Source organism: Musa acuminata, chromosome BXJ1-9 (genome assembly GCF_036884655.1).
Source record: "Musa acuminata AAA Group cultivar baxijiao chromosome BXJ1-9, Cavendish_Baxijiao_AAA, whole genome shotgun sequence".
Classification (NCBI taxonomy): domain Eukaryota; kingdom Viridiplantae; phylum Streptophyta; class Magnoliopsida; order Zingiberales; family Musaceae; genus Musa; species Musa acuminata.
The window spans coordinates 9451034-9462638 of record NC_088335.1 but is presented as its reverse complement, the minus strand read 5'-3'; the positions used below and the strand labels follow the sequence as shown (position 1 = coordinate 9462638).

Sequence of the window (11605 nt, the reverse complement as noted above, 5' to 3'; positions counted from 1 at the left end):
TTAAGCAAGCTTCGCACCTGAATCCATTTCCATGCCCTCTGATGGCTTTGCTGAAGCAAATGGTGTCTTGCTCGCCAACCTGATCAACATAATTAACCCGTGAGACCAGGAACAATCATGGCAGAAACATAGTTGAAGCGATATAGTAAACGTGTAGATTAAGCATAACAGGCTCAATACAGGACATGTAGCAGTTCATATTGCTACGTGATTGAACCAAGGAGGGAAGGATAGGATGCACCTGTCGCGGTGCTTCACCAACAAACACTGGAGCGAATGCCTCCTCGCGATGGGAAGCTCTGCCAACAGGCGAATCCCCGAAAGCTAGGTTAGAAATCTCAAGGTGGAAAGAAAGGTACGACCTTTGCATGATCACAGGCAAGCCAATGCAAGCGAGAAAGAACACCAACCAACTCGTAGTTTGCAGGGGGGATCTGCAATGACAGAGATCTCGTGAGCACCGTCGCCGCAGCCATACTCGCTGTGTCGGTCCGGCGGACCTTACTCGGACCATTCGCTGCTGTGGTTGCAGCGGCAGCAGCAATGAGCATTATCGCCTGCGCCTGTCTCATCAGCCAACAGAGCGACTCAGTTGTAGAGCCCAAGTAGCGACCTTTTCCGGGGGAACTCCGTCGTAGACATTGACAGCTCCTTCGTAGAGAATGGTGAGCTGCGTGGGGGCGACGGCGTTCGGCATTGCCGGCATCCGCACAGCCGAGTTCCTCGAAGGACGTAAACACCAAGCAAGTGAGCAAAAGGTGATCCCTTTGTACCAAATCCGCCAATGAGGGCAGAATTCCAACATAGCTAACAGATAAAGAGAGCTTTTGTACATTTTCTTGTGATCGAAACCATCCCTATCATGTTGCTTTCGCCTTCGAAATTGCTCAACGAAAGGAAGGAAAAGAGCCTGCAGTAACAGTACTACTACAACTTACTGCCTGTTGCTGTTGCTCTCATCGCATTCGGCTTCTCCGCCGCTGTCCACCGTGATCTGTGCCTCCAATGCATCCTCCATGACCCTTTCTCTGTCTCTCCCTTTCTTCTGGCCTGCCAAGGTTATATCAGCAGAGAAGGAAGGCGAAGGGTGGAAACTGACGAACCAAAAAGGGCTTTAAATTACGTTGGAAGCAGAGACAAAATAGTTCATTTACGATAGTTATCTTACTCCCGTTTCCTACCTGCTGTGTTGGCGAATGAAACATCGGGACCCACGGTGGATCCAAGAGGCAAACAACCATCGGATGGGTATGTTGGAATGTAACGACGGCGGTACCCTTCTTTAAAAGTGGTGAAAGTCGTTTCGGTTCCCATGTCCTTTTATGTACCGGCGATTTGCGTGAATTATATTATTATTTAATAAAAATAATAAATGATAAAATATAGGGATTTTTTTTTATTGAATCGACGTTCTTTAATTTGCTTAATTTTATTATTTTTATGCCGTTTGATCAAGTTGTTTTGGCATCATGATTCGGAAAGATAAATATAAATAATGTTGATAATCTAAGTATCACTTTGCATTTGACATTTCCACAAATTAAATCCCAGCCATCCATCTTCTTCTTTATTTATTAATGATAAGTTTTAACCCTTAAAAAATAAATTATCATTTTTTAATGATTTTTCAAAATAAATTATCATTTTTTAATGATTTTTCAAAATAAATTATCATTTAAAAATAAATGATTTTTTAATAGATTTATTAGCATCCTTTGATTAATCATGATTGATCGTCGTTAGTACTACAAAAATAATAGTAGTATTAATATAAATTAATATTGCATTTTAATGGTCTGCTTGCGATCCATCTTTTTTTATGGTCTTATAGCGAATATGTTTTTGACATTTACCTAAAATAACATATCCTTCCCTCAGTCTTCTTCTAAATATTGTTGAGAGTGAGAGTGAGAGTGTGTGTGTGTGAGAGAGAGAGAGAGAGAGAGAGAGGATGACGACGAACGGAGAGGGAGCGGAGATGGTGGCGCGGGGACCGCCGTCTCTGCATCTGTCGACGCGGAATGGCAATTTCTTGGGGAAGCACCGCCTCTCGGCCGCCATTTCCCGGCTCAATCAAGAGATCCAGTACCTCCAGGTCCTCTTCTTCCCTTCCTCCTCCATGCCTACCCCAATTATTCTCCCGCTTGGGATTTTTCTCTTGAAGCGTCATTAATTGATCGCATTGATGAGTGATTCATCAAATAAAAGAAAAAAAAAGGGGGAAAAAGTTAATTTTGATTCATTATTAAATGCTGATCGAGATATGATGCTGCTTGAACCGTAGCTTCCGCCACAAGTTCCGTCAGATCTGCCACTGGGACAATTTTTCGATGATTCCGATATCTAAAAAATTCAAACTTCGGACATAAGACTGAATTTTTCATATGTTCTAGCCAATTTAGTACTTCCATGTCTCACCATTAATGAATAGACAACAGAGGGAGTCACGAAGGACAACAATGGCAATCATAAACAACACCTACGACTTACATGATTTGGAGCAAATAGTATATGCTCACGGGTAATCAGTAACTACGGATAGCATATAGTGAATGAATCCTTGGCAGAATTGTTCTATTCATGTGCTCCACCTCAAGATTCTGTTGTAAAATTGTGATTATATTTCCAATGAGACCTTTTTAGATGATTATGAGTTCTAAAAGTTTAAACTTTGGACATAAAGTATGTTTCGATATGTTGTAGCCAACTTAATACTACTATGACTCACCGTTAGATAATAGAAAACAAAGGGAGTTAAAGGGACAAAAGGAACAACTAAAACCACACCTGGGATGCCAGGTGATCAACCACTATGGATAGCATATAGTGAGTGAGTCCTCGACAAAATTCAGTTGCAGGATACTGATTATATTGCAGTGTCTGAAATAATTGCAACATTGTGAGAACAGTCATTAGATATGTTAACAGAATCTTTGTCTGCTAGATATTATTTTTCATTTCATTATGTTTCTAATTCTGTTTTGAATAAACACTCTCAATTACTGAAGTTGGTAAAGAAACCCTGTCTTTCCTTTCGTTATAAAGACCAAAACATGTCTAAGATAGCCACAATTAAGGAAAACATATTCCTGGATTCATCTTTAGAAGATATATATGAAGTGCCTCAAAATTTGTAATGAATGCAATATACCATGTTTGTGCCTGATGACAAAAAAATGTTGAACCTCAATTGTGTCACTAACTAAATACATAATGCTCAGAAAACCCAATCCTAACCATAATGTGATAAAAAATTTCTTATCAAGCAGTCCCACCAATTATCTTATTTAAAGTGCCATACCTTTCTATGGCTCCCTTATTAGACTAATAATTGTATTGAACAAAAGATGTTTGTTCCATGTTGATTGTGGAAATCATGCCACTATTTTTATATGATATTTCTCATAATATTTTCTTTGTTTCTGAAAATGGATGCTTATATAATATAGAGAAGGTTTAATAGTTGCCATTGGAGTTGGGGAGTTGAATGTGGCATTCAACGATTTCAGGTTTGTCCCATGGATATGCACCAGTGTGCAGACTGACCAAAACATCATGGGCCAAAAAAAGGTTACCTGATTTTTGAACATGGTGTCCAAATGCGAATTGATTGCTTAGGTAACCATCTGTGTTACTGTGTCAACCCACCCCTGATGTGCACTTGTCGTCCACTAGCAACAGGGTCTGTATATATAAACAGAATGCTCATGCCCAGTGCTTGCTTAAACAGAGGCAAAACAATCAGAAGAAATTTGAAACATATCTACCAATGAGTTGATGCATGCTGGCAAAAGTCATGTTCTAGAGAGGGTAAAAGAAGTTTTTGTAAAGGCTGAGCTTGTTTGAGTTTGTAAATATTCTTACAAACCAGACCCTCCATTCTCTTTCTTTTCATTTATTTTGCTCATCTTCTCTTTCTCTTTTTAATTTTCTTGCACTCTCACCACCTCAAACACAATATCTTTTATAAGAATTTTAACATAGGTTAGCCTTGAAAAGCATGTCAATGTTAATGTGCAGAAGCATGATTGAATGTCCATAGGCAAGAATATCAGGACATAGACAAGTGTCAAGTTAATGCATTCACCAGGCTGCATCACACATCACAGGTCCATGATGTCTGCTAATCTGTACGCAAAGAAACATATCGTGAAGAGGAGACAAGCAGACCCACATTATTAATACCGTATCAGGACCGCATGGGCACAGGCTGCATGTCATCAAACCAGTTTGTATGGGAGTTTGTGGAAGTGCATATACTATCTCTCTTTTATGAGTAGGAAATCAAGGACTAGGAGATTTCTTAAAATGGTTGTACGCCACCTAGAACTCAGATACGATCATTACTGTGTTTTGTTATCCATCTGCATGCAGGAGGAACTAAACGAACTTGAAACAATGGGGCCTTCTTCTGCAGCATGCAAGGAGTAAGTGATTTTTCAGGCTTTCTGTCATAAATCATCACTTTCCTTGCTCAGATGTCTATTGACACACCTGTTTGTTGATGGAATCTGCAGAATCTTGATGAGCACAGAAGGCAAACCTGATGCCTTCCTTCCTGTGTGAGTGTGCCAAGCAATGATCAGATGGCTTATTTTGCACCATGCTGCACTTCCTTTTCTTGTCATACAATAATTTTGATGATTTGTTGATCTTGTCGCTTATTGTCAGCACACCAGGCCCCGAAAATGCTGCCTGGCACCGGTGGTTCCAACGTGTACGCAGCTCTCATAGTCGGAAATGGTGGACACACAAAGGTTCTTCTGATATTCTTTAACACTGGTGCTGTGTTTGCCAATGAGTTAATGATGAGCTTAACACGAGTACTAGAAGTAATGGTGGTTTTGAAGTGTCATTGGTTGCATATCTTGTTTACTCAAGTCTCTCGCCATTCAAAAGCAGGAGCCTCGGTTGCATGGTTGAAATATAGTCTGCAAGTTGTGCATGTGGTGGTGCACATTTAAGTTATTGTGAACGACACAATCGTATTGGTACGACAAGGATGTAATTTTATTGATATTCTGGTTTTTGATACAAACATTTGCTCATTGTTGTTGGCTAAATTGCTAAATCAATGTTTGTATATGCACTATGTTCCACCTTGTAATTCTGGTTATGACAAACCATGGCTCCTCCAGTTCTGGAAATGTAATCTTTGTTCAAATAGTTGCTTCTGCTATTAGTTTGATTTGTCTGCAACTGTCAATATCCATGTTGTAACGGCAATGGTGTGTTCTTTTCAACTCTTAGTATTGCCATAGGGCCAGCTGAAAAGCTTAATCTTTGTGGACCATCTTCATAAAAAAGCTGTGCAATAATCCATTGCAAGTCCATAGGAATAATCTTGCTGATGGTAGCTCATCATCGGTTGAATGCTTTTCTGTCAGAGTCATTTCATTTTTTGGTCTTACAGTCCCAACTTTTTATGTTGGTTTTAATTACCTAATTCATCAAGCAATATTACCACTGGCAATCAAGTTCATTATCCAGTAGAAGCTGTGATTAGGTTGGATTTACCCTCAGCAAACAGTCCATGATCCAGACCAAGTTCTTACCCCACCACAAACCATCTGGAACCCTTGCACTTCAGGATGATATCCTCTTAAACTATCTGATGGTTCCCCAGTTCCTAGCGAGCTGTCAAGAATCACATGCCGGAGAGGTGTTTGATGAAAGGCCACAGGCTGGTCAACAAGTTGAGTTGTGTTGGGCCAGAGCGCGGGTGGGTGGCTGCTCAACTACACTTCATGGCAGTCAATAATGGCTCTCCGTTCAGTGCAGAGCAGGGAGAACAGCGCGCTCGGACCACGGCCTCGAGACACTACACGAGTATTCCACCGACGACCGGCCCCACCTCCCACAGCCCACCCCCTGCTCCGTCTAATAATGATTCTCAGTGGAGACCTGCATCGCCGCCACACGATGTTTCGATCAGAGGGAGTAACACTCGGAAGGAAGGAAGCTAATTGGCCGCTGATACGCGAAACATTGAGTTTAGTTATCAAGCCACCGTTCTTCGACAAGAGATCCACGCAGCAACTCAGCAGTGGGAGAGAGAGAGAGAGAGAGAGATGAATAGCTTCAAAAAAGTGCCGTGTCAACAACAGCAGACATGCAGTTTGGAAGAGTAGTTCACTTCATCCTCTCAAACAGAGAAATAAACAGAGCCAGGAGGCTCATCCGAGCAGTAATACTTGCCGTGATGCATTGCATAAGCGAAGGGCGACCAACAAGAGCGACAACAAAAAGAATATTTAGTTGTAATGATCAATTAACAAGAAGAAATATAAAGGAAGAGATAGGGGGAGTGGTAGAGAGCAAGTTTGCCGCGCGTGATCAGTAGTACGGTATCGCCGGCGGTGGTGGCGAAGCATAGGACACGCCTACAACGGGCGGCAGTATCGGCGGTGGATGCTCCTTCCCGTGGCACTTGGGCGGTGCTGGTGGCGGCGGCAGCCCTGCCGGTGGTGGAAGCGACGGCGGAGGAGATTGCTTCATCACGGTCGGAGGAGGTGGTGGTGACGACAAATGTTCGAACGGGGGAGGAGCATACTTGGGTGATGGCTGCGGTGAGGAGTGTACCGGTGGTGGTGGAGCTTGCCATGGCTTTTGCGACGGCGGCGGGGAGGCAGGCACTGGTGTCGGCAGTGGCGATGGTGACTTGAGGGGCGGCGGCGGAGGCGACTCTGTAGGTGACAACGGCGATGGTGGTGAAGTATGATACGGAGGGTTGGTATATGTCGGAGGCTGAACAGGAGCAGGAGGAGTAGGCGTTTGATAGTGATGCGTTGGAGGAGGTGAGACCAATGTGGGTGGCAATGGGCTGTGGGGAGGTTTTGCTGGTTCATAGTCGTGCGCAGGAGGGGCAGGTGGCGGTGAGGAAGCATGGTAGCCCGAAGAGGACGGCGGCGGCGATTGCTTCGGCGAGTATGACGGCGGCGGTGGGTGAGATCTCGTCGAAGGCGATGATTCGTACTGCGGCGGCGGCGGCGTACGAGGTGCTGGCTTGTAGTGCCTTCCGGGCTTGTTCCCCACCGGAGACGGCGGACTGTATACCGGCCATCTCCTAGGAGCAGTCGGCCGCGGGGACGGTGGCTTGAGGTAAGGGGATGGCACGCCGCCACTCCAGCACTTGGACTTGCGGCAATCGAAGGGTTGGGCCACCGCGGAGGAGCACTGCTTGGGGGACCGCTGGTCCGGCTGGCCGGGGATACAGTTCGCCTTGCCGTTGAACACCGCTGACCTTCCGCCGCGGCCGCAGGACGGCGGCTGGCCGGTGAAGAAGTTGTATGAGTAGGTGAAGTTCTGGAGCCTGGGGAGGTCGCATACGCCCGGGGGGATGCGCCCCGTAAGGCGGTTGTGCGCAACGTCGAGCTGCTCGACGCTCACCATGCCGGCGATGGACTCCGGCAGCGGGCCCTGAAGGCGGTTGAAGCTGACGTCGAAAACGGTGACGCGGCGGAGCAGCCCGACCTCGGTCGGGATGCAGCCGGTGAGGTTGTCGTTGAGGAGGATGATCTCGTTGAGCGTGTTGGCCATGCCACCAATGGAGGAGGGGATGCACCCGCCGAGGTCGTTGTTGGCGAGCACGAGGACGGACACCGGAGAGTGGCCGAGGGTGGCGGGGATGCCGGCGCGGAGGCGGTTGGAGTTGAGGAAGATGACATCGAGGGGCCGCTCGAAGAGCGCCGGCGGGATGGGCCCCTCGAAGTCGTTGAAGCGGAGGTCGAGGTAGCGGAGGGCCGGCAGGTAGAGCACCACCTCCGGGAACTTGCCGACGAAGCGGTTGTTGCTGAGGTCCAACTCGTAGAGCAGGCGGAGGCGGCGGAAGGTGGGGGGCACAGTGCCGCAGAAGCGGTTGGAGTTGAGGTGGAAGAGGGCGAGGTCGGTGAGGAGGCCGAGCTCCCGCGGGAGGTACCCGGCGAGGTCGGCATGGTTCAGGTCGATGCCAGCAACGACGGTGAGGTAGGGGTCGTCCGGAGAAGCGGCACAGTAGACGCCGAAGTAGGAACACACCTCGGGGCCGACCCAGTTGCCCGTCAGGTTCTGCGGGTCGGAGAAGATGGCGGTGCGCTTCCATGTCTGCAGCGCAATGTAGGCGTCTCTCAGCCTCGAGTTCTGGAACTGGAAGCTCGGGTCCACCGCCAAGCTCACACTGCTCCCCTCCATCGCCTCTTGCTCCTCCTCATTCACCCCGAGCGCCGGAACAGCAGCCGAGAACAGCAAGAAGACGAGGCAGAGCACGCCGACGAGCAGCTTGACAGGGGCCATCTCATCTCCCCCAACCATCTCAGCTCTCAGAGAAAGATTGGCTTTCTTAGAGAAAGATTGGTAGAAAGAGAGAGGGGAAAAAAAAGGACGAAGTCACATGGATGATGATGGAAAGAGAGAGAGAGAGAGAGAGAGAGAGGGAGTCGATGAAGGTGGTGGCTCAGATGGGAGGGATTCGCATGGGGATGTCTGCTTTGCGTCCCCCGCTTTCTTTCTCTCTCTCTCTCTGTCTTCTTGGCCACCTCGTGCATTATTAAATGCACGGCCTTGTCTTGCGTGTCAGTGACTTAAAATTATAGCTTATACACTCAAATGTTGTCGCTGTTTGAAATCAAAGCTCACTAACAGCAGACGGCGGCCAGGTTTGGTCGAGATGACGACGAAGCCAATCTTGGTGACCACCGTGCCATCGTGTTTGGTGATCACAAGGTAAGCCTTGACAGCTACAGTGAAGGATCCATCACCGGAGAGATGTGATATCACGTACAGCTAACATGCATTTTAGCAGCAGTACGATCGAAGTGATGAAGTCGAGAGTTCCAGCTAAGTCTGGGCCTCGCCATGTCTCTTTCTGCCCTTCTTTATTCCGTCGGTGCCTGACAACAGCTGTTCGCAGCGTCTTTTGATGGGTCGGATCCAACTCAACACGCGGCTCCCTCTCTTTCACCCTCACCGGCTTTACTTCCGACTCTTAATTATACCTTGGTTTCCATGGCATCTTCCTCTCTGTTCATGCCATTTTTCCAAGCACTCATGCTCTGCATGTGTACTGCTCGGGTTTACGACACTACCGACTTGTATTTATCTACATCTTTGCAGAGATCTACATGCATGTGAGGCAATTAAAATAAAGGGGAGTCTGACAGGAGAGCAGAGTGCGGGGTGCAGTGTGTCCCCAATGGTACGTATTCTTCTGCAGATCACGCCCAGGGATGGCGATGGAGGGAAAACGAAAGCTGAAAGGTCTCCGTGTGGGGACACCAACCCGAGCTGTTCATCTCAGCTTCTTCTCTTCCGACGGATTCCTTTCCCAGGAAGGAATCCTTGCAAGCTCAGATGAAGAAACGAATCAGTGAAGTGTTTTTGTGTTGATCTCTCCTGTTGTGCTCTGCAGCCGTCACCACCAGCAAGCCATGGACAGAGTCATGCAGGATTGCGCATCAAATGGCTGATGGTAAAAAACTCCACGGAGATTCGAATCCATGCTCTGAGGAAGCTCCAACTATATAAAGAATATGAAGAGCACCTCATGCTATGATCCAGCTTAAGACTACTTGTGATTTAGGAAGGCATGGACCAGAACACTATTGGCTAATTTGAACCAGAACATATATTCCTATTTCTCTCTCTCTCCTAGAGGGAGAGGATGATACTCTTCTTTTTCTTTTTTCTCGCAAGAGAGAGGGCAATCATTGTTTTTGCCCTTCGATCTGCTTTTACCTGTGTTCCTCTTTAGGATAGCCTTCTGAAATGATAGATTTAATTTCTTCCCACATAGAGTTCGATTTGCTCCGAATGTACAGTTACTGGTGTACTATGTTACAAGTCGAGTTGCGATCTCTATATTCATCGTTCCATCCAGAATACAAAGGAGAAGAAGAGAGTCAATCCACTGAAGCCTCAGGCTACTAATAATAAGTATCAGTCTTCTTTATCTGCTGTTGAAGCATGCGTTTTTCTCGATTTATTTTTGTTTGTTTTCACCGTGATTATTCTGATTTATGTTTGGATCCCCAATTTGTTAAGGATCTTTAATCTCGTTATATATTCTCAAACTTTGTGATGCGTTGATCTCTTTATATATTTGTTTTTATTGTGATTTTTCTAATTTATTATTGTAGTTTTGGATTCTCAATTTTGGATTGATCTCTGTCTATCTCTTTCCATATAAAGATATTCTGCATTGGTTAGTCATGATTGCTTCACTAATTGCTATGTTATTATCTTACTAATCTTCTCCATTAATTTTTATATTTCTTCTTATTACGTGCTTAATCTGTTTTTCTTTCATAATTACTAATTATCTCTATTAATTTATGGATATATTCCTATATTATTATAGTAAAATTCGAGACGTGCAAAACACCTTTTCTAGTCCTTCTTTGGTGAGCTTTTATAATGGGCCTTAGGCCTACCCACTTTTTCTAGTCATTGGTGGAGAGATTGGTGAAGTCCTGATGCTTCAAATGGTCAATTAGTACATAGTCACAAAAGTGATGATCTCGAATAAGCGTAAAGAAATTCATAAAATGCAACATCAAGAATCTCTTCAAGCGATAACCTTTGGCTCAATGTAGAGGAAACATAGTCAACTCGAGATATCCCACCCGAGGTTCGGGTCAATTCCCTTTAGTATGACGAGGACCGAGATCTTTTTACGAATAAGAGAGAAAGGGTTTCTAAAAGATACATGATTGATGAGGACTCCTATAGAAATGAGAGATAAATTGAAATACTATAATTTTCATTAGGATTATGGTCATGACATTAAGGAGTGTTGTGATTTGAAGGACCAAATCAAGGAGCTAATTCGTCAAGGACATCTCAGGAGGTTCATCTGTAAACATCGAGAGCCTTCGCCTTTCCCTAACTGTTTGAGGAAATCTCTCTACTCTGTTGAGGGAAATCCTCTAACCTATTGAGGAAAATTCTCCCTTCTAACCTGTATAAAAGGAAGGGGGATATGTTAATAACAATCAACTTCTTCTATAATTGTTTATCTATTTATTTTCTAATATGGTATCAGAGCAGTTCCTCCTTGGCAACAGCAGTATCGTCGTGTGTTAGCCAAGCGACCACAGTAACACGCTGCCTCAAGCGGAGTCATTGAAGAAGCACAAGACACGGATTCAGAGCCAGTGCTAACGAGCATCGTCGCACCGTCTTGGCTCTGCTCATCCACTCCTCTTCCTTCATCGCCGGTCTTGCTTTTCTTCGTCGGCCTTGCTCCCTCTCCTATTTGCTGCCTACAGCAGACACTCTTCATCGCCATCACATAAGGAGGAAAACATTCTCTCACTGCCTCCAAACTAGCGGTGAACGACGAACAGCGGTGTCTTCCTCGCTTCCCGGCCAACAGTAGTCGCAACTGCTGCATCTTCCTCTACCGCAGCAGCTTTCGGTGTCGCTTCCCTCTACACAACGACGCCTCCTTAACGATGGTGTCCTCCTCCTCAATAGTGACGAACAGCGAACGACGGTGTCTTCCTCGCTCAGTCTTCCTTGCTTAACGACGGCTGCCGCGTCTTCCTCCTTCGTTGTCGCAGCCGCTTCCCGGCCAGCAGCAGCCGCAACCGCTGCATCTTCCTTCCTCTACCGCAGCAGCTTTCGCTGC

At 45.8% G+C, this 11605-nt stretch overlaps 3 protein-coding genes across 3 annotated transcripts; 1 reads left to right on the top strand and 2 right to left on the bottom strand.

Annotated features, from left to right (window-relative positions):
• LOC135594525 (protein TIFY 3-like) lies at positions 1 to 697 on the bottom strand. The gene is made up of 4 exons (XM_065084894.1): positions 614 to 697; positions 411 to 563; positions 242 to 324; positions 1 to 79 (listed from the first exon to the last, which is right to left on the bottom strand). The coding sequence occupies exons 1-4, from the start codon at positions 695 to 697 to the stop codon at positions 1 to 3; spliced, it is 399 nt and encodes a 132-aa protein (XP_064940966.1).
• Positions 698 to 1882: 1185 nt separating this feature from the next.
• On the top strand, positions 1883 to 5166 carry LOC103997910 (guanine nucleotide-binding protein subunit gamma 2-like). Its single transcript, XM_009419254.3, has 4 exons — positions 1883 to 2095; positions 4375 to 4427; positions 4518 to 4562; positions 4672 to 5166. Exons 1-4 carry the CDS (start codon positions 1952 to 1954, stop codon positions 4775 to 4777), a joined length of 348 nt encoding a protein of 115 aa, XP_009417529.2. The 5' UTR covers positions 1883 to 1951; the 3' UTR covers positions 4778 to 5166.
• Positions 5167 to 6183: 1017 nt separating this feature from the next.
• Positions 6184 to 8514, bottom strand: LOC135593087 (leucine-rich repeat extensin-like protein 4). The gene has a single exon (XM_065082908.1). It carries the CDS (start codon positions 8287 to 8289, stop codon positions 6337 to 6339), a length of 1953 nt encoding a protein of 650 aa, XP_064938980.1. The 5' UTR covers positions 8290 to 8514; the 3' UTR covers positions 6184 to 6336.
• Positions 8515 to 11605: the final 3091 nt, after the last annotated feature.